This window comes from Mustelus asterias, unplaced genomic scaffold (genome assembly GCF_964213995.1).
Source record: "Mustelus asterias unplaced genomic scaffold, sMusAst1.hap1.1 HAP1_SCAFFOLD_63, whole genome shotgun sequence".
In the NCBI taxonomy this organism is placed as follows: domain Eukaryota; kingdom Metazoa; phylum Chordata; class Chondrichthyes; order Carcharhiniformes; family Triakidae; genus Mustelus; species Mustelus asterias.
The window spans coordinates 1,565,047-1,591,814 of record NW_027590128.1 but is presented as its reverse complement, the minus strand read 5'-3'; the positions used below and the strand labels follow the sequence as shown (position 1 = coordinate 1,591,814).

At 45.2% G+C, this 26,768-nt stretch overlaps 4 protein-coding genes and 1 pseudogene across 5 annotated transcripts in view; 1 reads left to right on the top strand and 4 right to left on the bottom strand.

Moving 5' to 3' along the window:
• Window positions 1-26,768, bottom strand: part of LOC144483346 (uncharacterized) — a 341,173-nt gene that overhangs the window by 140,437 nt on the left and 173,968 nt on the right. The window lies entirely within an intron of this gene.
• Window positions 272-26,768, bottom strand: part of LOC144483343 (uncharacterized) — a 263,183-nt gene continuing 236,686 nt past the window's right edge. The window contains exons 3-4 of the mRNA XM_078202059.1: window positions 7,229-7,910; window positions 272-751 (exon numbers count right to left, since the gene is read on the bottom strand). Coding sequence (XP_078058185.1) covers window positions 374-751; window positions 7,229-7,555 — 705 coding nt within the window. The 5' untranslated portion in view covers window positions 7,556-7,910 and the 3' untranslated portion in view covers window positions 272-373. The remainder of the gene's footprint in view (window positions 752-7,228; window positions 7,911-26,768) is intronic.
• The window catches only part of LOC144483342 (uncharacterized), a 96,358-nt gene continuing 78,832 nt past the window's right edge, over window positions 9,243-26,768 (top strand). The window contains 3 exon segments of the mRNA XM_078202058.1: window positions 9,243-9,287; window positions 11,862-12,061; window positions 22,005-22,010. Of these exon segments, the coding sequence (XP_078058184.1) occupies window positions 9,243-9,287; window positions 11,862-12,061; window positions 22,005-22,010 (251 nt within the window).
• LOC144483364 (uncharacterized) lies at window positions 14,662-19,810 on the bottom strand (annotated as a pseudogene). The gene is made up of 2 exons (XR_013495992.1): window positions 19,781-19,810; window positions 14,662-17,379 (listed from the first exon to the last, which is right to left on the bottom strand). The product of XR_013495992.1 is annotated as an uncharacterized LOC144483364 (transcript).
• On the bottom strand, window positions 20,424-22,642 carry LOC144483375 (uncharacterized). The gene is made up of 2 exons (XM_078202094.1): window positions 22,533-22,642; window positions 20,424-21,441 (listed from the first exon to the last, which is right to left on the bottom strand). The coding sequence occupies exon 2, from the start codon at window positions 21,330-21,332 to the stop codon at window positions 20,463-20,465; it is 870 nt and encodes a 289-aa protein (XP_078058220.1). The 5' UTR covers window positions 21,333-21,441; window positions 22,533-22,642; the 3' UTR covers window positions 20,424-20,462.

Sequence of the window (26,768 nt, the reverse complement as noted above, 5' to 3'; positions counted from 1 at the left end):
CACTGGGTGTAATGTGCAGATCAGTAAGAATTGTCAACGAGGATTAATCAGCATTTTAATTGGAGATGTTAATCAGTGGAACCTCTCAGACACTGAATTGTAAAGTTTTGTACCAAAGATCAATTTGGGATTGAAGTAAGAAGTTCAGAATCCTGTTGTAAATTAATTTCTGATGCGAGTTGCTGAATTATGGGGAAAGGTCGCAGACAGAGGTTCTTAAAGGGACACTGCAGCCCTGGGAGCACAATCAGCTCCAGATCCAGAATATTAAACTCCAGCCCAGTTACTGAGTATAAACAAACTCCAGCTGTCAGAATGAAAGGGCCTGGTTGTCATTAACAGCAGCAATAACAGCAGAATCCAATCCCTGCCCTCACTTGTGAACTCGCTGGTGTTTCAGCAGCTGAGATGAATCAGTTAATCCCTTCCCACACTCGGAGCAGGTGAATGGCCTCTCCTCGGTGTGAACTCGCTGGTGTTTCAGCAGCTGAGATGAATCAATGAATCCCTTCCCACACTCGGAGCAGGTGAACGGCCTCTCCCCGGTGTGAACTCGTTCATGTCTCAGCAGTTGGCATGAATCAGTGAATCCCTTCCCACACTCGGAGCACGTGAATGGCCTCTCCCCAGTGTGAGCTCGCTGGTGTACAGTGAGACTGCCTGAGTGTCTGAAACTCTTTCCACAGTCAGTGCAGCTGAATGGTTTCTCCTCAGTGTGAACTCGCTGGTGTTTCAGCAGGTGGATGAAAGCCTAAAGCTCATTCCACAGTCAGTGCAGCTGAATGGTTTCTCCCCGGAGTGAACTCGCTGGTGTGCCACTAGGTTAGAGGAATTAATGAATCCCTTCCCACACACGGAGCAGGTGAATGGCCTCTCCCCAGTGTGAACCCGCTGGTGTAACACTAGATTGTATGACTGAATAAACCTTTTACCACACACAGAGCAGCTGAACGGCCCCTCCAGTGTGAACACGCTGATGTAATGCTAGGTTGGATGACTGAGTGAAATCCTTCCCACACATGGAGCAGGTGAAGGGTCTCTCCCCAGTGGGTGCGTCGATGTGTTTCCAGTTTGGATGGGCAAGTGAATGCTTTCCCACAGTCCCCACATATCCACGGTTTCTCTGTGGTGTCGGTGTCATCATGTCTCTCCAGGTTGGATGATCAGTTAAATCCTCGTCCACACACACATGTTGTATAGTTTCTTCCCTCTGTGAACGTGATGTAGTTTCAGGCTGTGTAACTGTTTAAAGCTCTTTCCACACTCAGTGCACTGGAACACTCTCCCTCGGGTGTGTGTGTGGCTCGGTGCTTTCCCAGTCTCACAGATTTATGAAATCTTTTCCCACAGACAGAAGAGACAAACATTTTTCCTTCCACATTCAAAGATCAATGATATTCAGCTCCTGATGAATCGAGTGACTCTCAGATTTTGACATGATGTTTGTTCTGACTTTCCTGTCTGGAACTCCTCTCCCTCTCACCCCCTGTAAAAGGAGTTTACAGAAGTTATCAATGTAAATAGAGGACAGAAATTCAGAGCAGACAATTCTAGTTTCTGTGGAAGCTTTCAAGGGAACATAGGAATTAGGAGCAGAAGTCGGCAAATTCAGTTCTTCGAGCCTGCTCCGCCAGTCAATCAGATCACGGCTGATCTCTCCCTGATCTCAAACCCACCTCCCCACCTGTTTATACTCCAGATTCTTTACAATAAATACCAACATCCCATATGCCTTTTTTATTACTTGCTGCACCTGCAGACCGACTTCCTGTGATTCATGAACATAGACACCCAGATCCCTCTGCCTGGACACATAGTGAAGCTGCTTTCCATTTAGATAATTTGCCTTTCCATTTTTTTCTGTCAGTGGATAACCTCACACCTGTCCACACTAAACTTCATCTGCCAAACTTTCACCCATTCTCCTAACGTATCTATATCCATCTGTGGAATCTTTATATCCTCTTCACTGACTGCTTTCCCACCTATTTTAGTATCACCCGCAAATTTTGCTATGTTACACTCTGTCCCTGCTTGCAGATCATTTATATAGATTGTAAACAGTTGAGGTCCGAGGACTGACCCCTGCAGCACCCCATTAGTTATATTTTGCCAGCCAGAGAAGGACTCATTTATCCCGACCCTCTGCTTTCTGTCAGTTCGCCAATCCTCAATCCAATCCAGTTCTCTACACTCAATCCCCTGTGATCTCAACTTCTGGATCAGTCTTTTATGTGGCACCTTGTCAAACGACTTCTGGAAGTCTATATATACCACATCCACAGGTTCCCCTCTATCCACCTTGCTGGTTCTGTCCTCAAAGAATTTAAGCAAGTTTGTTAAACATGACTTACCCTGCATAAAACCAGACTGACAATAATGGATTGAGCTTTGCCATTCCAAATGCTCATTCATCTCCTCCTTAACGATTGATTCCAGCAACTTCCTCATTACAGAGGTCAAGCGAACTGGCCTTTGCTTTCCTACTTTGTTTCCCTTTTCACCTTTTTGAATATGGGCATCACATTAGCATGTTTCCAATCCACCGAGACCTTACCAGAAACCAAGGAATTTTGAAATATCACAACTAATGCATCCACTATTTCTGCTGCCGCCTCCTTTAATACCCGAGGGTGCAGGCCATCAGGTCCCAGAGACTTATCTGCCTTTAATCCTTTTAGTTTATTCAACACTGTCTCCCTAGTGATGGTTATTGTACCAAGCTCCTCTACATTAACGATAGTTTTTGGAAAATCTTCATGATTCTCTACCATGAAGACAGAGGCAAAATATTGGTTTAGTGTCTCTGCCATCTCTGCGTTCCCCATCATCAGTATTGTCCTCTAAAGGACCAACATTTACTTTAGGTATTCTCTTCCTCTTTATATACTTATAGTTCCCCCATATATACTTCCCCCGATCTGTAACTGTGTCCCACACACTCCTCTCCCTCTCTGCTCATTGCTCCAGATTCAGTCTGATTCTCTCTCCTCCTGTCCTTAAACTGGTGACTCAGGCTGTGGGTCCATTCCTTCACTCTCATCCCAACAAATTATGCAGCTCACAACAACAAATCAACTTTAATGACTTTATTACTGATTTTAAATATCCAGAAATAATCACCTTTTCTCAGTTGGGCCTTTGCTCCAGGTTATGATTCCACAACAATGAAAAGAGAGGATTCGCTGGTTGGCTGGAGAGCCGAGAGGGAGCAGCTGGAGGACCAAGTGGGAGCGGCTGGTCCTCCAACCAACTAGAGTGACTGAGGGGCGGGGCTGGAGGACCGAGAGGGAGCGGAGTGCCCCCTCCAATCCTGCTCCAGAATCTGTGGAATCTTGTGCCTTTATTCACATGTTAGACTCATAGAATCCCTCGAGGAGGCCATTCAGCCCATTGAGTCTGCACCAACCACAATCCCACCCAGGCTCTATCCCCATAACCCCATGCATTTACCCTAGCTAGTCCCCCTGACACTAAGGGGCAATTTAGCACAGCCAATCCACCTAACCAGCACACTTTCGGCTGTGGGAGAAAACCGGAGCACCCGGGGGAAACCCACACAGACACACGGAGAATATGCGAACTCCACATAGACAGTCACCCACGCCGGGAATCGAACCTGGACCCCTGGTGCTGAGGCAGCAGTGCTGACCACTGTGCCACCGTGCCACTTGTCAAGTGTCTTGAATCGCAACCATTATTTCAATCAAAGTGTTTATTGTCCCTAACTGGATCTCCCCTCACATCCCAGGGTCTGGTCAAGGATCGTAACAATAAATAAGGGGGTGAAAATTTATCGGGATAGGTGGGTATATGGAGTTGAGGTTACAATCAGATCAGACATTATCTTATTGAATGGTAGGCCGGACTCAAGGGGCCAAGTGGCCGACTCCTCCTAATTCCTATATCTGCATGTATGTTCACTAATGTCCTTTAGGGAAGGAAATCTGCCGTCCTTACCTGGTCTGGCCTACATGTGACACCAAAGCCACAGCAATGTGGTTGTTTCTTAAATGCCCACCAAGGGCAACTCGGGATGGGCAATAAATGCTGGCCAGCCAACGATGACCATGTCCCACAAATGAATAAAAGAATGTTGCAATGAGAGCCATGCACTTGATATCAATGTATTTATATTGTTTTTTTTCTTGTTGGTGGGGGGGGGGGTGATGTTTAAAATTTCAGATTTATTCTGTAGGCAGCCAGTGTGTCTGGAAAACATTTAGCTGCAGGGTGTAAAAGCAAGTTAGAACAAAAGGTCCAGTGGTTAGTTCAAAACTTCCTTCTCCCTCAGTCTGTTCTAACAAACTGTGTCCACCTGAGTTACATTTATACAGATACACTCACTCAGAAAGTGATCAGATCTCACTGAACTACAACAACAACTAATATTTATGCGGAGCTTTTCACTTAATAAAATGTCCGAAGCAGTTCCACAAGAACATAAGGATAATTGGGTCAGATGATCCAAAGAGATTGGTTATAAGGAGAGTGTTTAAGCAGGAAAGTGAAGTGGAAAGGTGGAGAGGTTTAGGGAGGAAATTCCAGAGCTTAGGGTCCAGGCAGCTGAAGGCACGGCCACCAATGGTGGGGTGATTTAAATCAGGGGTGAAGGACATCCGGGAAAGGACATCCGGGAATGGTGCTCCATGTGTGTGGCCCCATAGCCCAGGCTCACGGCTCTAATCTGAACTTTGGGACAGTGTTTGACCGTCCCTGGTCTCAGAGAAAAACAATTCCCCCAATAAACATCTTGTAAGATCTGTGTTTATTGATACCATAAAAAGTTGGGACCAGTCCAGTCCTCCTGTGTACATGATGGGGATTGATTTTAACAGATTTAAACTCCTCTGGATTTCAGTGTTACAACTTGAATATGTTTTGGTTAAAAATGAAAATAAATAAATATTGGAAAAGTGAACAGAACAAAAATGGGGAAACAGACACAACCCCCTTCATGTTCACTGAACATTCCTTCACCCACTCATCCACCCAGTAACTCCCAGCCAGATCGACAATCAGCACAAAGCCAGAGAGAGGGGAGCTGGTCCTCGGGATGTAACAATGGACAAGGGCTGGAAGTTTACAGTTTATGGTCATGACCTGCATGGAGGCAAGTCAGAGCCGTGCTTGAAGCTCCATGGAGGCAGCCACTTTCTCCATGATAGACAGTCTCTCGAACCTCCACCAGCCCCACAACCCTCCGAGCTCCCTGCCCTCCTCCAATTAGGGAAGAAGGTGACTCAGTGGTAATGTCTTTGATTGGGTTTATTATTGTCACCTGTATTGGGATACTGTGAAAAGTATTGTTTCTTTCACAACATCCAGACAAAAAACATACTGTTCATAGAGTACATCAGGGAGAAGGAAAGGAGACAGTGCAGAAAATAGTGTTAAAGTCATAGCTAGGGTGTAGAGAAAAGCTTAATGCAAGGTAGGTCCATTCAATATTGCAGCAGAGAAGAAGGTGTTCTTGAGTTGGTTGGTTGACCTCAGACTTGAGTGCTTTCTATGGTGCATCTATAAAAGCTAATGAGAGTCGTAGCAGACATGCCAAATTTTCTTAGCCTCCTGAGAAAGCAGAGGTGTTGGTGGGCTTTCTTAACTATAGTGTTGGCGTGGAGGGACCAGGACAGGTTGTTGGTGATCTGGACACCTCAAATCATGAAGCTCTCAACCATTTCCACTTCTGGAACAGACATCCAGAAGTCCAGCCCAATGCTCTGGGGACATGGGCTCAAATCCCCAATTCAATTAATGAATCTGGAATTCTAAAGCTAGTCTCAGGAATGATGTCCATGTTTGTTATCATCGATTGTTGTAAAACTTTACCAATGTCCTTTAGGGAAGGAAATCTGCCATCCTTATCTGGTCTGGCCTACGTGTGACTCTGGACTCACAGCAATGTGGTTGGGTCTAGGGCCGAGCAAGTCACTCAGTTCAGGGACAATAAGGGATGGGTAACAAGTTCTGGCCTTTCCAGTGATGCCCACATCCCAGGAGACAATAAAATAAAATGTTCTGACCCTCTTCAGCTCCCCCAACCGGCTTCACTCCACCTGTACTTTCACCTGCTGAGGTCCTAAAGGATGGAAATCCCTCACTAAACCTGCTCCTTACCTTTTCAACCCAGCTTCTGACCGTATGTGAAGGGTCTCGGTACATTTTAACCTGTTACTGGGTAAATACCAATTGTTGTCACCGCTTTTCATCTGAAAACTCAGGAATGTCACAAAAACATTTGGAAACTTCAGATCAGAGACATTTTCAGACTGGAATAGTCACTTGTGGTCAGGAACAGCTCGCAGTTTTATATCAATCTGATTTCAGAGCATGCTTTGTAAACAATCACTATCTAATAATCTTCATAAAATGTAAAAAAGTTCCTTGAAAATTAACAGAACAGCACTCTCTGTCCCTCCCTCTCTCCCTCTTATGAAGAAAGCTTCCACAGCAGCTTGCTGGGTGACAAACCCAGAATGCACCTATTTTCTCTCCCCAGATAAGGAGCTCTGGTCCATGGAAGAGAGCAGCTGAACACATTTCTTACACACCTCAGGATTAACCCACATGTTCAGTCCTCAATGTGATTAACAGCAGCAAAAGCAGTTGAATCCAACCCCTGCAGACACTCATGAAGTCGCTGGTGTCTGAGCACTTGCTGTAAGTCAGTGAATACATTCCCACACTCGGAACAGGTGAACAGTCTCTCTCCAGTGTGAACTCACTGGTGTATCATTAGATCATTGCTACTTTTAATGTTCTGCTCATAATCAAAATATTTATAATGTTTTATATCAGAGTGAACCCGCTGATGTTTCAACAGGTTGTATGACTGAGTGAATCCCTTCCCACACACAGAGCAGGTGAACGGTCTCTCCCCAGTGTGAACCCGCTGGTGCATCACGAGACTTTTGCTGCTTTTAAAGCTCTGCTCACAGTCAAAACATTTAAAAGGTTTTACATTGATGTGAATTTGCTGGTGTTTCAGCAGGTGGTATGATTGAATGAAGTTCTTCCCACACACAGAGCAGGTGAATGGCCTCTCCCCAGTGTGAATTCGCTGGTGTACAGTGAGTTCAGATGATCGCCTGAACCCAGTCCCACAGTGAGAACATCTAAATGGTCTCTCGTCAGTGTGAACACGTTGATGACATGTCACTTCACCGGAGGTTTTAAAGCACTTCCCGCAGTCTGGACATTTAAAGGGTCTCTTGTCAGTGTGAACTCGCTGGTGTTTCTGCAGGTTGGATGTAGCAGTGAATCGCTTCCCACACAAGGGGCAGGTGAACGGCTTCTCCTCACTGTGAATGTGTTGGTGCCTCAGCAGATACTTTTTGCTTTTAAATGTTTTCTCACAGTCAGAACATTTGAAAGGTGTCTGATCAGTGTGAACATACTGGTGTGTCAGCAGGCTGGATGACTGAGTGAATCCCTTCCCACAGGTGGAGCAGGTGAACGGCCTCTCTCCAGTGTGAGCGCGTCGATGCATTTCCAGTTCAGAAGGGTAACTGTAACCCTTTCCACAATCCCCGCATTTCCATCGTTTCTCCATGGTGCCGGTGTCCTTGTGTCTCTCCAGGTTGGACACTCAGTTGAATCCTCATCCACACACAGAACATGTGAACGGTTTCTCCTTGCTATGAATGGTGTGATATTTTTTCAGGCTGTGTAACTGGTTAAAGCTCTTTCCATAGTCAGTTCACAGAAATACTCTCACTCAGGTATTTGTGTGTGTCTCAGTGCTTTTCCAGTCACACTGATGTTTGAAATCTTTTCCCACAGACAGAACAAACATTTCTCCTTCCACATTCAAAGGCCAATGATATTCAGACCCTGATGAATCGAGTGACTCTGTCAGATCTCAATGTGATGTCTGTTTCTGTCTGTAATTCCTCCTTTCCAATATTCTGTAAAACAGTTTACAAAAGTCATCAGTCAGTCCAGGATAGAAATTTTGAACAATTTTAGTTTCTCTGGAACATTTTTTCCTCTCTTGCTTGCCTTCATTGGCCAGGGCATCAAGTATAAAAGTTAGCAAGATGTGTTACAGCTGTATAAAACTTTAGTTAGGCCACATTTGGAGTATTACATGCAGTTCTGGTCGCCACACTACCCGAAGGACGTGGATGCTTTGGAGAGAGTATAAAGAAGGTTTACCAGATGTTGCCCAGTCTAGAGGGTTTAAGGTATGAAAAGAGGTTGGATAAACCTGGATTGTTTTCACTGGAAAGACGGAGACTGAGGGGTGACCTGATAGAAATCTACAAAATTATGAGTTGCATAAATAGGGTGGATAGTCAGAGGCTTTTTCCCAGGGCGGAAGGGTTGACTATGAGAGGGCACAGGTTCAAGGTGAGGTGGGGAAAGTTTTTCACACAGAGGGTTGTGGGTGCCTGGACCATGCTGCCAATGGAGGTTGTGGAAGCAGGCACATTAGCAACGTTCAAGGCGTATCTTGATAGACACACAAACGGGAGACAAACAGAGGGATAGAATCTGTTTAGGGACAATAAGTAGTGGGTGTAAATTAGGAATCAGCACAGGCTCGGTGGGCCAAAGGGCCTGTTGCTGTGCTGCATTGTTCTTTGTTCTCCTAAATCTGTAAATCCCCTTCCCACACACTCTCCCTCCTCCTTGGGCTGAAATCCAAACCCTTCTCCACTATTTCTTTCCTCCACTCCCAGTTTTCTCTCTCCTTCTCTGTCTGGTTTCAGTTGCCCTGTTTGTGAACAGAATTCCCACTCACCTGAAGAAGGGGCTTGGAGCTCCGAAAGCTTGTGTGGCTTTTGCTACCAAATAAACCTGTTGGACTTTAACCTGGTGTTGTTAAACTTCTTACTGGGTTCAGTTCTCCAGCTCCTGTCTGCAGACTGACAATAAAACCAATGGGTCTTACTGGGAGGTTTGGAACCTCCTGCACTCATCCGCCTGAGTCCAGATTCACAGCCACACCGCGCATGCTCCAGCTCACAATGGGCCGGGGAGTGATTGACGGGCAGCTCCGGACCAATAGGAAGAGGATCATCCGGGTCCCGGATTGACCCGGGCAACCGGCCACCATCTTAGGAGAGGAAGGCGTGTCTTTTGTTCAGGGAGCGGAGCGTGGGGACGGCCATCTTGGTAAGGGAAGGGGGAGTGGGCGGGGCTGCTCCCTGTTGCTTGGGCCCGGGTTACCCGGGCAACCGGCGGGCGCCGCCATCTTGAGGTGGTGATTGTCCATCCGGGTGTTTAGTGAAGGGATGGACAATGAGCTGGAGCTGAGTTTGGAAAGTGTTCAGAGGAAGGTGTGAAATCAGATTGACAGCCAGATCTGTGTGAGAACTAGAAACTCACATTCAGTATGTTTCTCAAAGCTCACCACAATGCTGCAAACACTCAGCTCATCAACAACAAGCCTCTGGCATTGCAAATGTTAACTCTGTTTCTCTCCACAGAAGCTGCCAAAACCTGCTGAGGATTTCCACAACTTCCTGTTTTCAGTTCCCATTTCCAGAACTTTCTGTTTTTGGTTCCCATTTCCAGCTTCTCCAGTTTTTCACTGCGATTATTATAGAATTCCTACAGTGCAGAGGAGGCCATTTGGCCCATCGAGCCTGCACCGAACAACAATCCCACGCAGGCCCTATCACCGCAACCTCACCTATTTACCCTGTTAATCCCCCTGAGGGTACTAAGTAGGTCAATTTAGCATGGCCAATCCACCTAGCCTGCACATCTTTGGACTGTGGGACCATGTGAAGAATGTGCAGACTCTGCACAAACAGTGACCCAAGCTGGGAATTGAATCCGGGTCCCTGGCGCTGTGAGGCAGCAGTGCTAATCACTGCTGTTATTTTGTTTTTAAAGTTAAAATTTATTTATTAATCACAAGTAAGGCTTACATTAACACTGCAATGAAGTTACTGTGAAATCCCCCGAGTCGCCACACTCCGGCACCTGTTCGGGTCAATGCACCTAACCAGCACGTCTTTCAGACTGTGGGAGGAAACTGGCGCACGACACCAACAAGGGGAGAACGGACAAACTCCACATGAGGCAGCAGTGCTAACCACTGTGCTGCCGTGTTGCCACTGTGCCGTTTTTTTAAAGTTCAGAGTAAAATAATTGTCACCATTTAAATATACAAATCAGTGATATTTATTTGCTTAACTGAGACTGGGCTGTTCAGGAGCAATGTCAGGAATCACTTTACGGAAAATAGAAATCTGGAATTCTGGTCAGATTCAGTCAACAGAGAATTTAAAAACTGAGATTGTGAGAAGGTTGTGAGATGAGAGTGTTAAGGATTATGGAATCAAGGGAGATGGATGGATTTAACAAACAGATCAGGCAAGTCATCCTCAAACCCAAGAGACTACCAATGAAATAGGAAGTCAGGGCAGATCGGGAAGGTGGGGCTCTTTTGGTGTCATGCCCAAGGTACTCAGGTGACCAGGTGCCACTTGAGGGAGGAAGCTGGCGAGTCTTGTCCAACCAACAGGGTACATGTGTGGCCGTGTTAGTGAAGGGGCATTGGGTTGGCGGGGCATCAGGGAGCAGTGACCAGGAGAGAAAATGATTGATTTTATTCTTATTCTGCAAACAGCAGCTGGAGATCTGAACACAGCCAGAGAAATGGGGGAGGGAAAACTGGGAGTGAAGGAAAGACACTTCACCGGATTCTGCACAGGGAGATTGTGTGGGATGGGGAACAAAAATGTTCCACAGAAAATGGAATTGTCTGTTCTGAATTTCTATCCTGGATTTACCGTGATGACATTTGTAAACTCCTTTTCCAGGATATTGGAAGGAGAGGAAACTCAAACCTAACATCACGTCAAGATCTGACGGAGCTATTTGAGGAATCGGGATATGAATGTGGAAGGAGAAAGGATTTCTGTTCTGTCTGTGGGAAAAGATTTCAAACATCAGTGTGATTGGGAAAGCACCGAGACACACACACCCGAGTGAAGGTGTTCCAGTGAACTGACTGGAAAGACCTTTAACCAGTTACACAGCCTGAAAAAAACATCACACCATTCACATTGGGGAGAAACTGTACACGTGTTGTCTGTGTGTGGATGAGCTTTCAACTGATCATCAACCTGGAGAGGCACATCGGCACCATGGAGAAACCGTGGAAATGTGAGGATTGTGGGAAGGGATTCAAATGGCTGTCCCAGCTGGAAATCCATCAGCGCACTCACACTGGGGAGAGGCCATTCACCTGCTCCATGTGTGGCAAGGGATTCAGAGAGTCATCCAACCTGCTGCAACACCAGCGAGTTCACACTGACCTGAGACCTTTTAAATGATGTGGAGATGCCGGCGTTGGACTGGGGTAAACACAGTAAGAAGTTTAACAACACCAGGTTAAAGTCCAACAGGTTTATTTGGTAGCAAAAGCCACACAAGCTTTCGAGGCTCTGAGCCCTGAAGAAGGGGCTCAGAGCCTCGAAAGCTTGTGTGGCTTTTGCTACCAAATAAACCTGTTGGACTTTAACCTGGTGTTGTTAAACTTCTTACCTTTTAAATGCCCAGACTGCGGGAAGGGCTATAAAAGTTCTGGGGACCTGATGTCCCATCAACGTGTTCACACTGACCAGAGGCCATTCAGGTGCTCTCACTGCGGGACTGGGTTCAGGAAATCATCTGACTTCACTGTACACCAGCGCACTCACACTGGGGAGAGGCCGTTCACCTGCTCCATGGGTGGGAAGGGGTTCATTAATTCATCCAACCTGTTGAGACACCAGCGCACTCACTCTGATGCAAGAGCTTTTAAATGTCCTGACTGTGAGGAGAGCTTTAAAAACAGTGATAATCTGCTGAGACATCGACGCACTCACACTGGAGAGAGGCTGTTCACCTGCTCCGAGTGTGAGAAAGGATTCACTCGATCAGCCGCACTGCTGACACACCGGCGAGTTCACAGCGGAGAGAGGCCATTCACCTGCTCCGAGTGTGAGAAAAGATTTACTTGTTCATCTCATCTATTGAAACACCAGCGCACTCACACTGTGGAGAGACCATTCACCTGCTCCATGTGTGGGAAGGGATTCACTCAATCTTCTAACCTGCTGACACACCAGCAAATTCACAAGTGAGTGCAGAGGTTGGAGTTCTCTGTTATTGCTGCTGTTGATCACATTGAGGACTAAATGTGTGGGTTAAACCTGAGGTGTGTAAGAAATGTGTCCCAGCTGTTCTCTTCCATGGTTCAGAGCTCCTCGGCACGGAACAGAGGCTCCTTTACAACTGTGTTTAGAGTCAGTAAGAACAACACTGAATGCTGGAAACATACTGTCAAATCAGAGATTGGTGTAAAACTGGGATCTGTTCCTGACTGAGAGTGAAACAGCAGGTTTAAGTTTCCTGTCTGGAACTGATTGTGGTAATTATGGTAATCATAGAATCCCTACTATGCAAAAGGAGGCCATTTGGCCCATCGAGTCTGCACCGACTCTCTGTCAGAGCATCTTCCCCAGACACACCCCTCCCCGCCCTAGCCCCATAACCCCACGCATTTACCCCACTAATCCCCCTAACCATAACATCCTGGGACATTTACGGGGCAATTTAGCATTGGTCAATCTGCCTAACCTGTACATCTTTGCACTGTGGGAGGCAACCAGGGAGTATTTACATGGAGATGCTGCTTCTACCCAGAGTGTAATAGTAATGCTGCTGCACTTTGATACGACTGCTCAGACATCAGACTGTGTCAGCTCTTATTGATACTGAATAAAATCTAACCACTGTCACCAATAAGGGTTATCACTGGGAATCATTTCAGAGTTTAGGAAAAGAGAATAAAGGGTTAATGGACACCCCGAATCCCAATTCTATAGATTAAAAGGATGTTCACAATGCTCTGGGCCCAAATGGTTTCTCTCCAGCTCCTCTGCACCTGTTACTGTGACTCCACACTTTGGGCACATGGACTGAACCCCAGGGGTTCCGTCACCATCTGCCCCAATCGCCCCGTCTCCTGCCCCGATTGGCTGGAGGCCCATTTCCCAGTCAGTCCTCCAGCACCTTCCTGTCTCTCTATTAGTGCGACGCCCAGGGCAGTTTCCCAACTGGGGCACAAGCCCCATTATTCTCAGCTAAATTCAGCTCTTAGCTCCGTTGCCTGGCTGGCATTGACACAAGCAATAGAGACAGAAAGGTGCCCCAGGCTCAAGTGGGAACCTGAAACTTGTAGCTTTCAACAAACTCTTCAACATTTGTGCATTCAATACCTGTTTTTGTATGAGGTTGTTATTTTTACATTGAAGCACTGGAGGTGAAGAATACCTTTCCCTTTCTAACTTTGTATTGTCTATTGTATCAGCCACGGCACAGTGGATCACACTCTTCCACAAGAAACTACCAAGGGTCATGAACAAAGCCCAGTCCATCACACAATCCAGCCTCCCATCCATTGACTCTGTCTACACTTCCCGCTGCCTTGGAAAAGCAACCAGCATAATTAAGGACCCCACACAACCTGGACATTTGCTCTTCCACCTTCTTCTGTTGGGAAAAAGATACAAAAGTCTGAGGACACATACCAACTGACTCAAGAACAGCTTCTTCCCTGCTGCCATCAGACTTTTGAATGGACTTACCCTGCATTAAGTTAATCTTTCTCCACATCCTAGCTATGACTGTAACACTACATTCTGCACTCTCTCGTTTCCTTCTCTATAAACGGTATGCTTTGTATAGCGTGCAAGAAACAATACTTTTCACTGTATGTTAATACATGTGACGATAATAAATCAAATCTTCATTCTGAATCTGAAGATTGTTCTTTCCAATCCCAGTCCATTGACCTGAGCCCAACATTCAAAATGCCAGCACTGAGGGAGTGCTGCATTATTAGAGCTGCTGCCTTTAGGATGAGATGCCAACCCAAGTACCCCATCTGCCCCTTTTATCCCCAAAGTGACCATTACCTGACATCAGAGTTGGGCTGATTGTGACATGACACTTGGTCAATTTGGTTACCAGATTAATTTAACCGGATCCCCAATTACTGACACCACCTTCTCTCATTATCTTAGACAGGAATACAATTGCACAGTTTCATACTAACCCTTTATCTGATTCTACACAATCAGCTGTTCAGACAATTTGAAATTTTGAGACGAATCAGAGCTTGAAGGTCTCTCTTGAAAGTACATTTATCATCATTGCACATTCTTTACATACACAGCAATTCAGATTATAATTTTTACAGCAAATAAAACTCAGCTTTTACGATAAGCCGACATGTGACACTAATAGATAAATTTAAAAACAGTGACTGATTCTTGATTGATTTATTAATTGTAACTCAATTAAATCTCACGACTTCTCCAATCATCTATTGCTGACCGCTAGCTAATTAATACAGTAATCTTTAATTAATATACTTGGCTACTACAAGATAGACTAGTTCAAAAAGACAGTTTGTAGAAAGACAACAGCTTTCTTCCTTACTAATCCTGACCAGACTGAACCTTATTCTTCAGCTGGACTTTGGAAGAATATGATATCCTGTAGCTTATCAAAATTAGAGAATAATTTCTTCCTTTAAACAATTTCTGCCGGCTCTGCGGTTTCTGGAAACATTTCAGGTGATTCAGTGTTAATATTTTAAAATAAAGATCTAGCCTTTATGATGTAATTGTCTATTACACTGAGTCACGAACGATATCTTAATCAAGGTTCATTACTGAATCTGTTTCATGACTGGGTTTTAATATAAAATCAATTTGTAGCGAATAAAGACAACTGACAGAAGGTGAACAGACTGTTAGAAGCCACATGTTTTGAGTTTAAAATGGTTTCCTTGACCTTGTTACTTATAGCAATGAACATGGTATGAAAATGATTGAATTTTAAAACTAAATTTGATTACCCAGGCCTGCAGTTTCCTCCATTAGCACAGTCACTACAATTCACAGAACTTCATTCACTGTATAAGGCTTCAGGACAAAGGCAGAGTTCGATAGATTCCAGATAAACAAGGTGGTGAAAGGTTATCAGGGGGAGGTGGGAATGTGGAGTTGAGGTTTCAATTAGATCAGCCATGATTATGTTGAATGGCAGAACAGGCTCCTGATTCACATGTTCATCTGACACCCGGTGGTTGTGAGAGGTGCTATAGAAATGCAATTTTTTCTTGTTCTCCACAATATTGTATATATTACACTCAGTCCCTGCATCAAAATCATTGTTAAAGGTTGAGTCTAAATTTGACACATTTTGAATGATGGGCGGCTTTTCTCTAGAAAAGAGAAGACTGAAGGGTGACCTGATGGAAATCTTTAAGATTATGAAGGGGTTCAATAATCCAATGGTGATTTCAGTGAGAAACCTCTTTACCCAGCGAGTGGTGAGAATGTGGAACTCACCACCACAGCGAGTGGTTGAGGTGAACAGCATGGATACATTGAAGGGGAAGCTGGATACATACATGAGGGAGAGAGGAATAGAAGGATATGCTGATGGGGGGAGATGGAGGGGGGTGGGTGGAGGCTCATGTGGAGCATAAATACTGACACAGACCAATTGAGCCGACTGGCCTGGCCCTGTGCTGTAGACTCACTGGAACAGAGACAAATGTATTTATTTTAGATCTACCTGTAGTGGGAGGAAAAACACTATTTACTATCCAGGATAAAATAAATGTCCTTCATCAGCTTTTGTGGATCATTTCAGTGGAAATGTGCCCTCGCTCAAAGAGCATCAGCCCACTGGAGGTAAAGTTGTGAGACTGTCCAGTCCAGCAGAAAGAAACCCTCCGACCCTCCCACTTCACCAACTGTCAGAATGAACATGGTTCAGTCCTGGGTGTGATTAACAGCAGCAAGAACAGCAGAATCCAACCCCTGTCATCACTTGTGAACTCGCCGGTGTCTCAGCAGCTTTGATGACTGAGTGAGTCCTTTCCCACAGTCAGAGCAGGTAAACAGTCTCTCCCCAGTGTGAACTCGCTGGTGTGCCCGCAGGTTGGATGAATTACTGAATTCTTTCTCACACTGAGAGCAGGTGAATGGTCTCTCTCCGGTGTGAACTCGCTGGTGTGTCTGCAGGTGGGATGACTGAGTGAATGTTTTCCCACAATTTGGGCAGGTGAATGGTCTCTCCCCAGTGTGCAATCGTCGATGTTTCTGCAGATTTGATGCATAAGGGAAACGCTTCCCACACTCGGAGCAGGTGAACGGCCTCTCCCCAGTGTGAACTCGCTGATGTATCAGCAGATAGGATGAATCAGTGAATCCCTTCCCACACTCGGAGCAGCTGAACGGTCTCTCCCTGGTGTGAATTCGCTGGTGCCTCTGCAGGTTGGATGAATTACTGAATCCTTTCCCACACTCAGGGCAGATGAACGGCCTCTCCCCAGTGTGAACTCGCTGATGTATCAGCAGATAGGATGAATCAGTGAATCCCTTCCCACACTCGGAGCAGCTGAACGGTCTCTCCCTGGTGTGAATTCGCTGGTGCCTCTGCAGGTTGGATGAATTACTGAATCCTTTCCCACACTCAGGGCAGATGAATGGCCTCTCCCCGGTGTGAACTCGCTCGTGTGTCTGCAGGTGGGATAACTGAGTGAATCCCTTCCCACACTCTGAACACGTGAACCATTTCTCCCCGGTGTGACCTCGCTGGTGCATCAGCAAGTTGGATGATTCACTGAATCCCTTCCCACAATCGGAGCAGGTGAATGGCTTCTCCCCGCTGTGAACTCGCTTGTGTGTCTGCAGGTGGGATGAACTTGTGAATCCTTTCCCGCACTCGGGGCAGGTGAATGGCCACTCCCCTGTGTGAACTCATTTGTGTGTCTGCAGGGAGGATGAATGAGCAAATCCCTTCCCACACTCCAAACAAGTGAATGGCCTCTCCCCAGTGTGATTACATCGATGAGTTTCCAGTTGGTGTGAGAAATTGAATCCTTTACCACAGTCTCCACATTTCCACGGCTTCTCCATGGTGCTGGTGTCCATGTGTCTCTCCCAGTTTGACAGTCAGCTGAAGCCTCATCCACAACAAAACACCCGAACGGTCTCACCCCAATGTGACTGGTGCTGTCTTTTCAAGCTGTGTTGGAGTTTTTTTCCACAGTCAGTTCACTGGAACGCTCTCACTCCGATCTATGTGCGTCCATGCTTTTCCAATCACATTTATGGTTGAAATCTCTTGAAGCAGAAGAACAGACAAATATTTCTCTTTGTAGATTCCAAAGGCTGATGTTGTCCAGGTCCCGATGAATGGAGTTAATCTGTCAGATCACCATGAGTGTTTGTTTTGAGATTTCTGAGATTCTTCAGATAAAGCTCGGCACAACATCGTGGGCCAAAGGGCCTGTTCTGTGCTGTACTGTTCTATGTTCTATGTTCTGTCTGGAAATCCTCTTCTGATATCCTGTAAAACGAATTTCCAAAATTCATCACTGTCAGTGCAACTTAGAAATTCAGAAAAGACAATTCCAGTTTTTAGAGAAAATTCTTTACTTTTTCCCACTATTCTTACCCTGCTATATCCCACTATACACCCTCCCAATTCTCCTAAAGGTGCCAATTCATGTTGGTTAACCAATCCATGCTCATCACTTCCTGTTCAAATGTGTGTAATATGCAGCACTCATTACTTGGTTGGAGATGTGGTGGGTGCAGCAAGTGATCATGATCTGGAACTGGGTGCCCATGGATCTGGTGGCAGTGAAAGCAATTAAAGATTTCAAAATGAAACTGGATGCGCACTTGAAGGAAATAATCTTGCAGGAGAATGGGTAGATGGAGGGGCAATGGGTCTGACTGGATTGCTCTATAAGGAGTTGACATGGACTCCTTCTCTATTGGAATAACGATGCCTGGAAATATATTAACATAGTTACAATGTTCTATTACAAGACTAGAATCATAGAATCCCTACAGTGCAGAAGGAGGCCATTCAGCCCATCCAGTCTGCACCAAGCACAATCCCACCCAGGCCCTATTCCCGTAACCCCATTTAATGACCCTGCTATTACCACTGACACTAAGGTCAATTTTACCACGGCCAATCAACCTAACCCGCACATCATTGGACGAACCTGTGTTGAAGATATTAAAAAGGCCGTGTGTTTAACACTAAGTCAATTTATTTGACTATTATCCACAATATTAACATCTATAAGTGGACTGTTGTTTATTAACAGCAATGGAAACAGACCCATTCGAACATAATAATTAGGAACAGAAGGAGGCCACTCGGCCCCTCGAGCTGTTCCACCATTCAATAAGATCATGGCTGATCTGATTGTGAACTCAACCCCACACTCCTGCCCACTACTCTCACCAATAATCTTCCATCTCCTTGTTAATCAGGAGACCATCTTGCTCTTCTTCAAAATATTCCAAGATTCTGCTTCCTCTGCCTTTTGAGAAAGAGAGTTCCAAAGATCCATGATCCTCTGAAAGAAAACACTTCTCCCCACCTCTGTCTTAAACACATTTTTAAACAGTGTCTCCTTGTTCAAAATTCTCCTGCAAGAAAAAAAACATCCTTTCCACATCAACCCAGTCAATAACCCTCAGAAACTTAAAAGGCTTCAATCAAGGCCCCTCTTACTCTTCTAAACTCCAGTGAACAAGCCCAGATTCTCCAATCTTTCCTCATAAGACAACCTGCCAATTTCTGGTATTAGTCTGGTAGACATTCTCTGAACTGCTTCCAATGCATTTACATTTTCCTTAAATAAGGAGTTCCATACTTTAACAACACTCCAGATGTGGTCTCACCAGTGTCCTGTATGACTGAAACATAAACTCACTCCTTTTGTAACCAATTTCCTCACAATAAACAATGACATTCTATTAACTTTCCTCATTACTTGCTGTAACTGCATTCCAGCCTTTTGTGATTCATGTATTAGGACACCTCTGAATCTCAGAGCTCTGCAATCTCTCAATATTTAATGTGTTTTTTAAATTTGGCAGGAATTTCTGCCAAAATTGATAATTCCACATTTGCCCACGTTATACTCCATTTGCCAAATCTTTGCCCACTAGCTGAACTTATCTACATCCCTTTGTGGCCTCCTTACATCCTCTTCACACTTACTTTTCTACCTTTGTGTCCTCAGCAAATTTAGCGACCATGCTTGCATCCAAGTCATTTATATAAATTGTTAAAAGTAGAGGTCCCAGTTCTGATCGCTTTGGCACATCACTCGTCACATCCTGTCAACCAGATAAAGATCCATGTGTGCCAACTGTTTCCCGTTAGCTCGCTAATCTTCTTTCCATGCCATATTACCCCCACACTGAGAGATTCTATTTTTCACATTAAGCTTTGATGTGGCAGCTTATCAAATGCATTTTGGAAATCTAAGTACAGTACATTCACCTTTGCTGCCCTATTATCCAATATATAAAGTCACCATCTCCCAGATGTCCCCTTGAGAGGGAGAGCTGACTGGTGGTCACTTAACCTGAGGATCATAAATTCATAAGATATAGGAGCAGAATTAGACCATTTGAGTCTGTTCCGCCATTCGATCATGGCTGATAACCTCCTCATCCCCATTTTCCTGCCTTCTCCCCATAACCCTTCAACCCATTACCAATTAAAAATCTGTCCAACTCCTCCTCAAATTTACTCACTGTCCCAGCATCCACCACCCTTTGGGACAGCGAATTCCACAGATTCACAACCCTTTGGGAGAAGCAGTTTCTCCTCAACTCTGTTTTAACTTTGCTGCCCCTTATCCTAAGGCTATGACCTCTCGTCTTAGAATGCCCCAGAAAAGGAAGCATCCGTTCCACGTCTGCTTTATCCACACCTTTCATCATCTTGGATCACCACACCTCAGGTGAGTGGCAAGATTGAGGAGACGGCACCTTCATGAATAACCTTGGTTGGCACGAGAATTGAAACTGTGCTGTTGGTGTCGCTGTGCATCACAAACCAGCCACCCGGCCAACTGAGCGAACCGACCCCCTTTATCCAAAGTATATGTGACTCCTTCAAAGAACTCCAATAAATAGGTTGAATATGATTTCCCTTTCTCAAACCGTGCTGACTCTCTCTGGTTGTCTGAATTTTTCTCATTCTCATGATATCTTTAATAAAGCTTTAATATTTTCCCGACATCAGGTTTTAGATTAATTGGCCTTTAGTTTCCTTTTTGCCTCCCTCCTTTTTTTGAATAAAGGAGTTACATTTGCTATTTTGCAATCGACTGGAATCTTCCTCAAATCTCATGACTTTTAGATCATTAAAATGGTGCTATTTCCTTCCATGTTCAAAATTCTCTGCTGTTCAGGTTACGATACATTGTGCAATTCCATCCAATCCTGATCTGATGTTTTGTGCAAGTTTCCTGACCCCAAATCCTCCCCTTCTAAGACCAATTATATCAACACCTATAACAGAGCTGGAGTCACTTTTCAATTCAGCAGAAACAGACCCAAAGGTACATGATTCAGTCTGAACACGAAAACAGCAAAATCCAATCACAGCAGTTACTTGTGAACTCGCTGGTGTCTCAGCAGATTGGAGGATTGACTGAATCCCTTTCCACACTTGGAACAAGTGAACGGCTTCTCCCCAGTGTGAATTCGCTGGTGTGTCAGCAGAGTGGATGAGTGAGCAAATCCATTCCCACACTGGGAGCAGGTGAATGGTCTCTCCCCAGTGTGAGTGCGCTGGTGTACAGTGAGTTGAGATGATTGCTTGAACCCAGTCCCACAGTGAGAGCACCTGAATGGTTTCTCATCAGTGTGAACACGTTGATGGTAGTGCAGATTTACAGAATTTTTAAAGCATTTCCCACAGTCTGGACATTTAAAAGGTCTCTCATCAGTGTGAATCCGCTGGTGTGTGAAGAGGGTGGCTGACTGAGCAAATCTCTTCCCACACTGGGAGCAAGTGAATGGCCTCTCCCCAGTGTGAATTCTCTGGTGTAATGCGAGGTTGGAAGACTGAGTGAATCCCTTCCCACACACAGAGCAGGTGAACGGCCTTTCCCCAGTGTGGATTTGCCGATGTTTCAGCAGATGGGATGAGGCAGTGAATCCTTTCCCACACTGGGAGCAGTTGAATGGTCTCTCGTCAGTGTGAGTTCTCTGGTGTATATGTAAGCTGTTTGACTGAGTGAATCCCCTCCCACACTGGGAGCAGGTGAATGGTCTCTCCCCACTGTGACTGCGCCGATGAATCTCCAGCTGGGAAGGGTAATCGAATCCCTTCCCACAGTCCCCACATTTCCACAGCTTCTCACTGTTGTGACTGCAATTATGTTCCGAAAGGCTGGATGATTGGTTGAAGTCTTGTCCACACACAGAACACGTGTACAGTTTCTCTTCACTGTGAATGGTGCTATTTCCTTCCATGTTCAAAACACAATGATATTCAGGTTACAACAAATTGGCTAACTCCATCAGGTTTTGATATAATATTTGGTTTCAGTTTCCCAACTGCAAATCCTCCTCTTCTAAAGCCCTGTGAAATTGATTTAAAACAGAAAAAAGGAAGTGAGAGAGAACCCACAAAAACACAAAGTCAGGTTGTGAAATTGAGCTGAATGAATCTGGTCATTTGTGGGGCTGGCACTCGGAAAAAGTAATCATGAAAACTGCTGGATTGTCATAAAAACCCAGCGGGTTCACTGATATCCTTCAGGGCAGGAAATCTGCCACACGGTCTGGACACAAGACTCTGGACACAGAGAGAAGACAGAGAGAAGTAGGAGAGGTCAGGGTGAAGGAGAGGGATTTTGTACATTGACAACTCAATTGGAACTTTGACAGAAAGTTTCCCAAACCCTCAACCTCCACCCACCTAGAAGGACCAGGGTAGCAAATAGATGGGAACACCATCACATTCAAGTTCCTCTCCAACTCACACACCATCCTGACTTATCTGACATCCAGTACTAAAAGAACAGAAATTTCTTTCATATAAACACTGGGAAGACTGAACCCATTGTCTTCAGTCCCCACTACAAACTCCACTCCCTCGCCAGCAACTCTCTCCCTCTTCCTGGCAACTGTCTGAGGCTGAAGCAAACTGTTTACAACCATGGTAAAATATTTCACCCCAAGTTGAGCTTCCAGCCACATCAAGACCGCCTATTTCCACCTCAGTGCCATTGATGAACTCCACTCCAGTCTCAGCTCCTTTGGAACTCTCATCCATTTCATTGTGATGTGAAACACAGGGGAATGGGGATACAGAGGGGGAATGGGACTGACTGAATTGCTGCACAGAGAGTTGGCATGGATCTGAGTTGCCTATTCTATGTTGTAATGTTTCCATCACTGAAAATAGATAATGTTGATATACTGCTATATATTTTAAGACAAGAAATAGGGAATCGTAAATAACATAGTATATACCATGTAACTACATTAAACATATCTCTCTCCCATACAAATTTACTGTTCATTAAAATGTTAGCCCTCTCCTGAGAAAACTCCCCCTTGAATTATGAACATTGGGTAAGAGCCCATCCTATTAGCCAGATATATAAACGTGTCAAAGTGAGGGAGCTAAAGGATGTCAATGTCTTTGAGAGAGAAAGAAAAAGATACCTGGGCCTAGTCCTGCTCCTAATTCCGATGTTCGTCTATAACGTTTTCAGAGTCTGCAGCTCCCTGGATTCACTTCCTCTCCTTTCAGTTGCTGCAAGTCCCCAATTTCTCCCAGAATGAGAAAAGAAATGGAAAGGGGGAAACATTGATTTCCTCCCAGATGTTGTCCAGAAGCGGGAGTTTCACTCTGAACCTCGTTGGCCAACTTCCGCGTTGTGACGTCACAATGGAACCTAGCCTGAATTAGGCAAGAGGAATAAGCCTGTACCGATGTGACGTCCTGGATTTCCAGTGCGCAGGCCCGGGCGCGCAGACATGGGAGCCCCGCCCCCTCTCATTGATTCCCCCGCCCCCTGCCATCTCCTCGAGCCAAGGTTTCCCGGCAACCGGCTGGCGGCTCCGGCCAGAGCGAGAAGCCGCTCGGTGATCTCCCCCTCCCCCCTCTCTCTCCGGCCGCTGCTCCAAAAAGAGATCGAGAGCGGCCGCTGGCGGCAGCCGCACTGCGCCTGCTCCGGACAGCTCGGCTCAGCAGCGCTCTCCGCGCCTGCGCGCTGGTCTGCCAGCTGAGGGAGTGGGGGAGGGGACTTTGCAAAATCTCTTCCCATCATTTTCTTCCAAGTCCCGCAGTTTCATTTGAAACAGAACAGCTTCTGTTTGTAGCTTCACCACAGACTCAAACTTCACCACAGACTCAAACTTCACACACAGACTCAAACTTCACCACAGACTCAAACTTCACACACAGACTCCAACTTCACCACAGACTCCAACTTCACCACAGACTCAAACTTCACACACAGACTCAAACTTCACCACAGACTCAAACTTCACCACAGACTCAAACTTCACACACAGACTCAAACTTCACACACAGACTCAAACTTCACACACAGACTCCAACTTCACACACAGACTCAAACTTCACCACAGACTCCAACTTCACACACAGACTCAAACTTCACCACAGACTCAAACTTCACACACAGACTCAAACTTCACACACAGACTCAAACTTCACCACAGACTCAAACTTCATCCTCTGGACAACATCTGTGAGGAAAACACTTTCTTTCTCCCCCTGGGAAATACAGAGACAGAGAAATTCTCTGGAACTGGAATTAGAGCCAAATATACTGAGGGGGAAATGTTTGTGATTTTGTGGAACCTGTTTTTATTGTCTGAGCTTTTTAAAGTGTAATTTATCTTGTCTATTCAAATACTGTTTCTTAATGCATGAAATAAGTGATGTTAATTTTAGATTAATTTTTAAAGTAACATTTTTAAAAAAATGAAACATTGTCTTTCAGATTATTCTATTGTGATTTGTGGGAATTTGTTTATTATAAGGTGACCATGAGGATCGTAACAACATTGATATGTCTGGTGTTGTTATATGGTGCATATGATGTGGAGATGCCGGTGTTGGACTGGGGTGGGCACAGTAAGAAGTCTCACAACACCTGGTTAAAGTCCAACAGGTTTATTTGGAATCACGAGCTTTCAGAGCGCTGCTCCTTCTCACCTGATGAAGGGGCAGCGCTCTGAAAGCTTGTGATTCCAAATAAACCTGTTGGACTTTAACCTCGTGTTGTGAGACTACTTACTATATGGTGCATATTAGGTATATTATTTATGGATTTGTATTACAGTTGATGTTGTTTAATTCCAGAATAGTATTGTAACTACTCTGTATATTTTCCAGTCAAAGAGTCATCAGAGCACAAGATAAATTAATTCAGCAACTTGACTCCGTGCCAAGTCTCTGTCGGGGAATCCACTCAGTGCCATTTTTCCTCGATATCCCTGTTCCCCAGTACGTTTAATTCCTTCAAGTGCCCGACCAATTTTATTTTGAAATCACTGGTCGTCTCCACTTCCACCACTCTCATCGTCAGTGAGTTCCAGAACATGATTGCTTGCTCCCCAACTCAAGTTCTTCCGCACCCATCTGTATCTCTAATCATGTAATAGAGTTCTGAATATTGCTTACATTTTTACTTCACTAAATATGCAAATTTTTGATATGCTTAGACACAAGCCTGTGTGAAGATTTCAGGAATATGTGTCCTGTACATGGAACAGTCAGCACAGATCTGTCGATTAGGATGAATCAGCATCCTCAGGACAATGTCTATTTCAGGTCTAGCAAAGTGAGAATGGAGGGAGAGTGTTTGAGATGGAGATTTACAAATTTTCAAGAATGAGAGGAAAGAATGTTCCACAGAAACTAGAATTGTCTGTTCTGAGTTTTTATCCTGTACTGACAGCAATGATTTTTGTGAATTTCTTTCACAGGCTATTAGAAGGGGAGAATTTACAGACACAAATCTCAACAAACATGACGTTAGGATCTGACAGAGTCACCCAATTATTCAGGATCTGAATACCATCGGCATTTGAAACTAGAATGGAAAATGTTTGTCTGTTCCTTCAAACTGTTTAAACATCAGTGTGACTGGAAAATCACTGAGACACAGACACTCGAGTGAGAGTATTCCAGTGAACTGACTGTGGAAAGAGCTTTAACCAGTTACACAGCCTGGAAAAGATTGAAGGATTCACAGTGAGGAGAGAGACCATGTATGTGTTATCTGTGGGGTCAAATCTTCATCTGAACCTGGAGATGTACAAAGTCACTCAGACCATGGAAATGTAGGGACTGTGGGAAGGGATTCAATTGTCCCTCGAAGCTGGAAACCCTTCGATGCAGCCACACTGTGGAGACACTGTTCACCTGCTCTGAGTTTGGAAGGGGATTTCGTGATTCATCCACCCTGAGGAATCACCAGCGACTTCACATCAGGGAGAGGCCATTCACCTGCTCTGAGTGTGGGAAGAAATTCAGCGATTCGTCTGCCCTGCTGACACACCAGCGGGTTCACAATGGGGAGAGACCATTCACCTGTTGTGCGTGTGGAAAGGGATTCGCTCAGTCATCTACCCTGCAGAACCACCAGCGATTTCACACGGGTGAGGGACTGTTCCCCTGCTCAGAGCGTGGAAGGGATTCACTCACTCATCCCTCCTGCTGACAAACCAACGCATTCACACTGGGCCGAGGCCATTCATCTGCTCCGAGTGTGGGAAGGGATTCACTCAATTATCTAGTCTGCTGAGACACAAACGATTACACACTGGGGAAAGGCCATTCATCTGATGTGTGTGTGGGAAGTGACTCAGTCAATCATCCAGTCTGCTGGAATACTGAGGCACCTCCCCCAATAAGAAACCTGTTCAATGCTCTGACTGTGGGAGCTGCTTTAAAACCTGAGCCGACCTGAGGGTCGACCAGCGCATTCACACTGAGGAGACCCCGTTCAGGCGCTCTCACTGTGCAAAGAGGTTTAGAACATCATCTGACCTACTGAAACATCAGGGAATTCACACTGGGGAGAGACCCTGATAATTCCCACTCACTCTCAGCGATTTCTCATAAAACCTACCAGATTGGAAGCTTCTGCCTGAAATTTTATTTTCCCCCAGTTTCCAAACTGAGACCATTCACCTGCTCAGTGTGTGGGAAAGGATTCACTTGTTCACCCAAGCTGCTGAGACACCGTGGCAGACACACCCATTAGTGATCTTTTGGATGCTCTGACTGTGGCTGTTAATTATATCAATAGAGGTGAAGTTTATTCAGATGGAGGGCACTGATTAGATAGTTATAATGAGCAGGTAAAAAGTGGGACTCACTAATATAACCTGGAGTCAGAGTTGAACCTGTAATGTTTGATTCTGTGAACAAATCTAAACCAAATAAAGATTGACTCCGCCCCAAGGCTGTCAGGATTATAACATGGTAACAGAAAATGCTTGTCTAATGGTGAAGATTGGAAACTAAAAGAAAGTCTATTTCAGACGGAAGCTTCCAATCCCAGCAGCTTTTGTGAGAAATGACTGAAAGGCAGTGGGAATTGTCAGGGTCTGATTACCTGCTGATGCTCTCGGAGTCTGAACCATACAACCAGTGGAAGAATGAAGTGGCGATGTGGACACGGGTTACATCCCGATCAAGGAGGAAACAAGATCTGGCCTTGGCACTGTCACTTCCTAACACAAGGAAAATCAGCAACAAAGCATTTTCTGATCAGCCAAACTGCAAGTTGATAACTGCACTGGCACGGATGATTCATGTAAAGAATTCACTTCAGGTGGTTGGAGGGTAGAATCCCTGTCAATTGGTCTATGGGAGAAATCCCTAATTCCCCTCTGTGCCGGGCGATCGCCCTCCTGCTT

What these genes read in the sequence shown, in the direction of transcription:
- LOC144483375 (XM_078202094.1), bottom strand. Translation starts at nt 21,332, where the DNA reads ATGGAAGGAAATAGCACCATTCACAGTGAAGAGAAACTGTACACGTGT.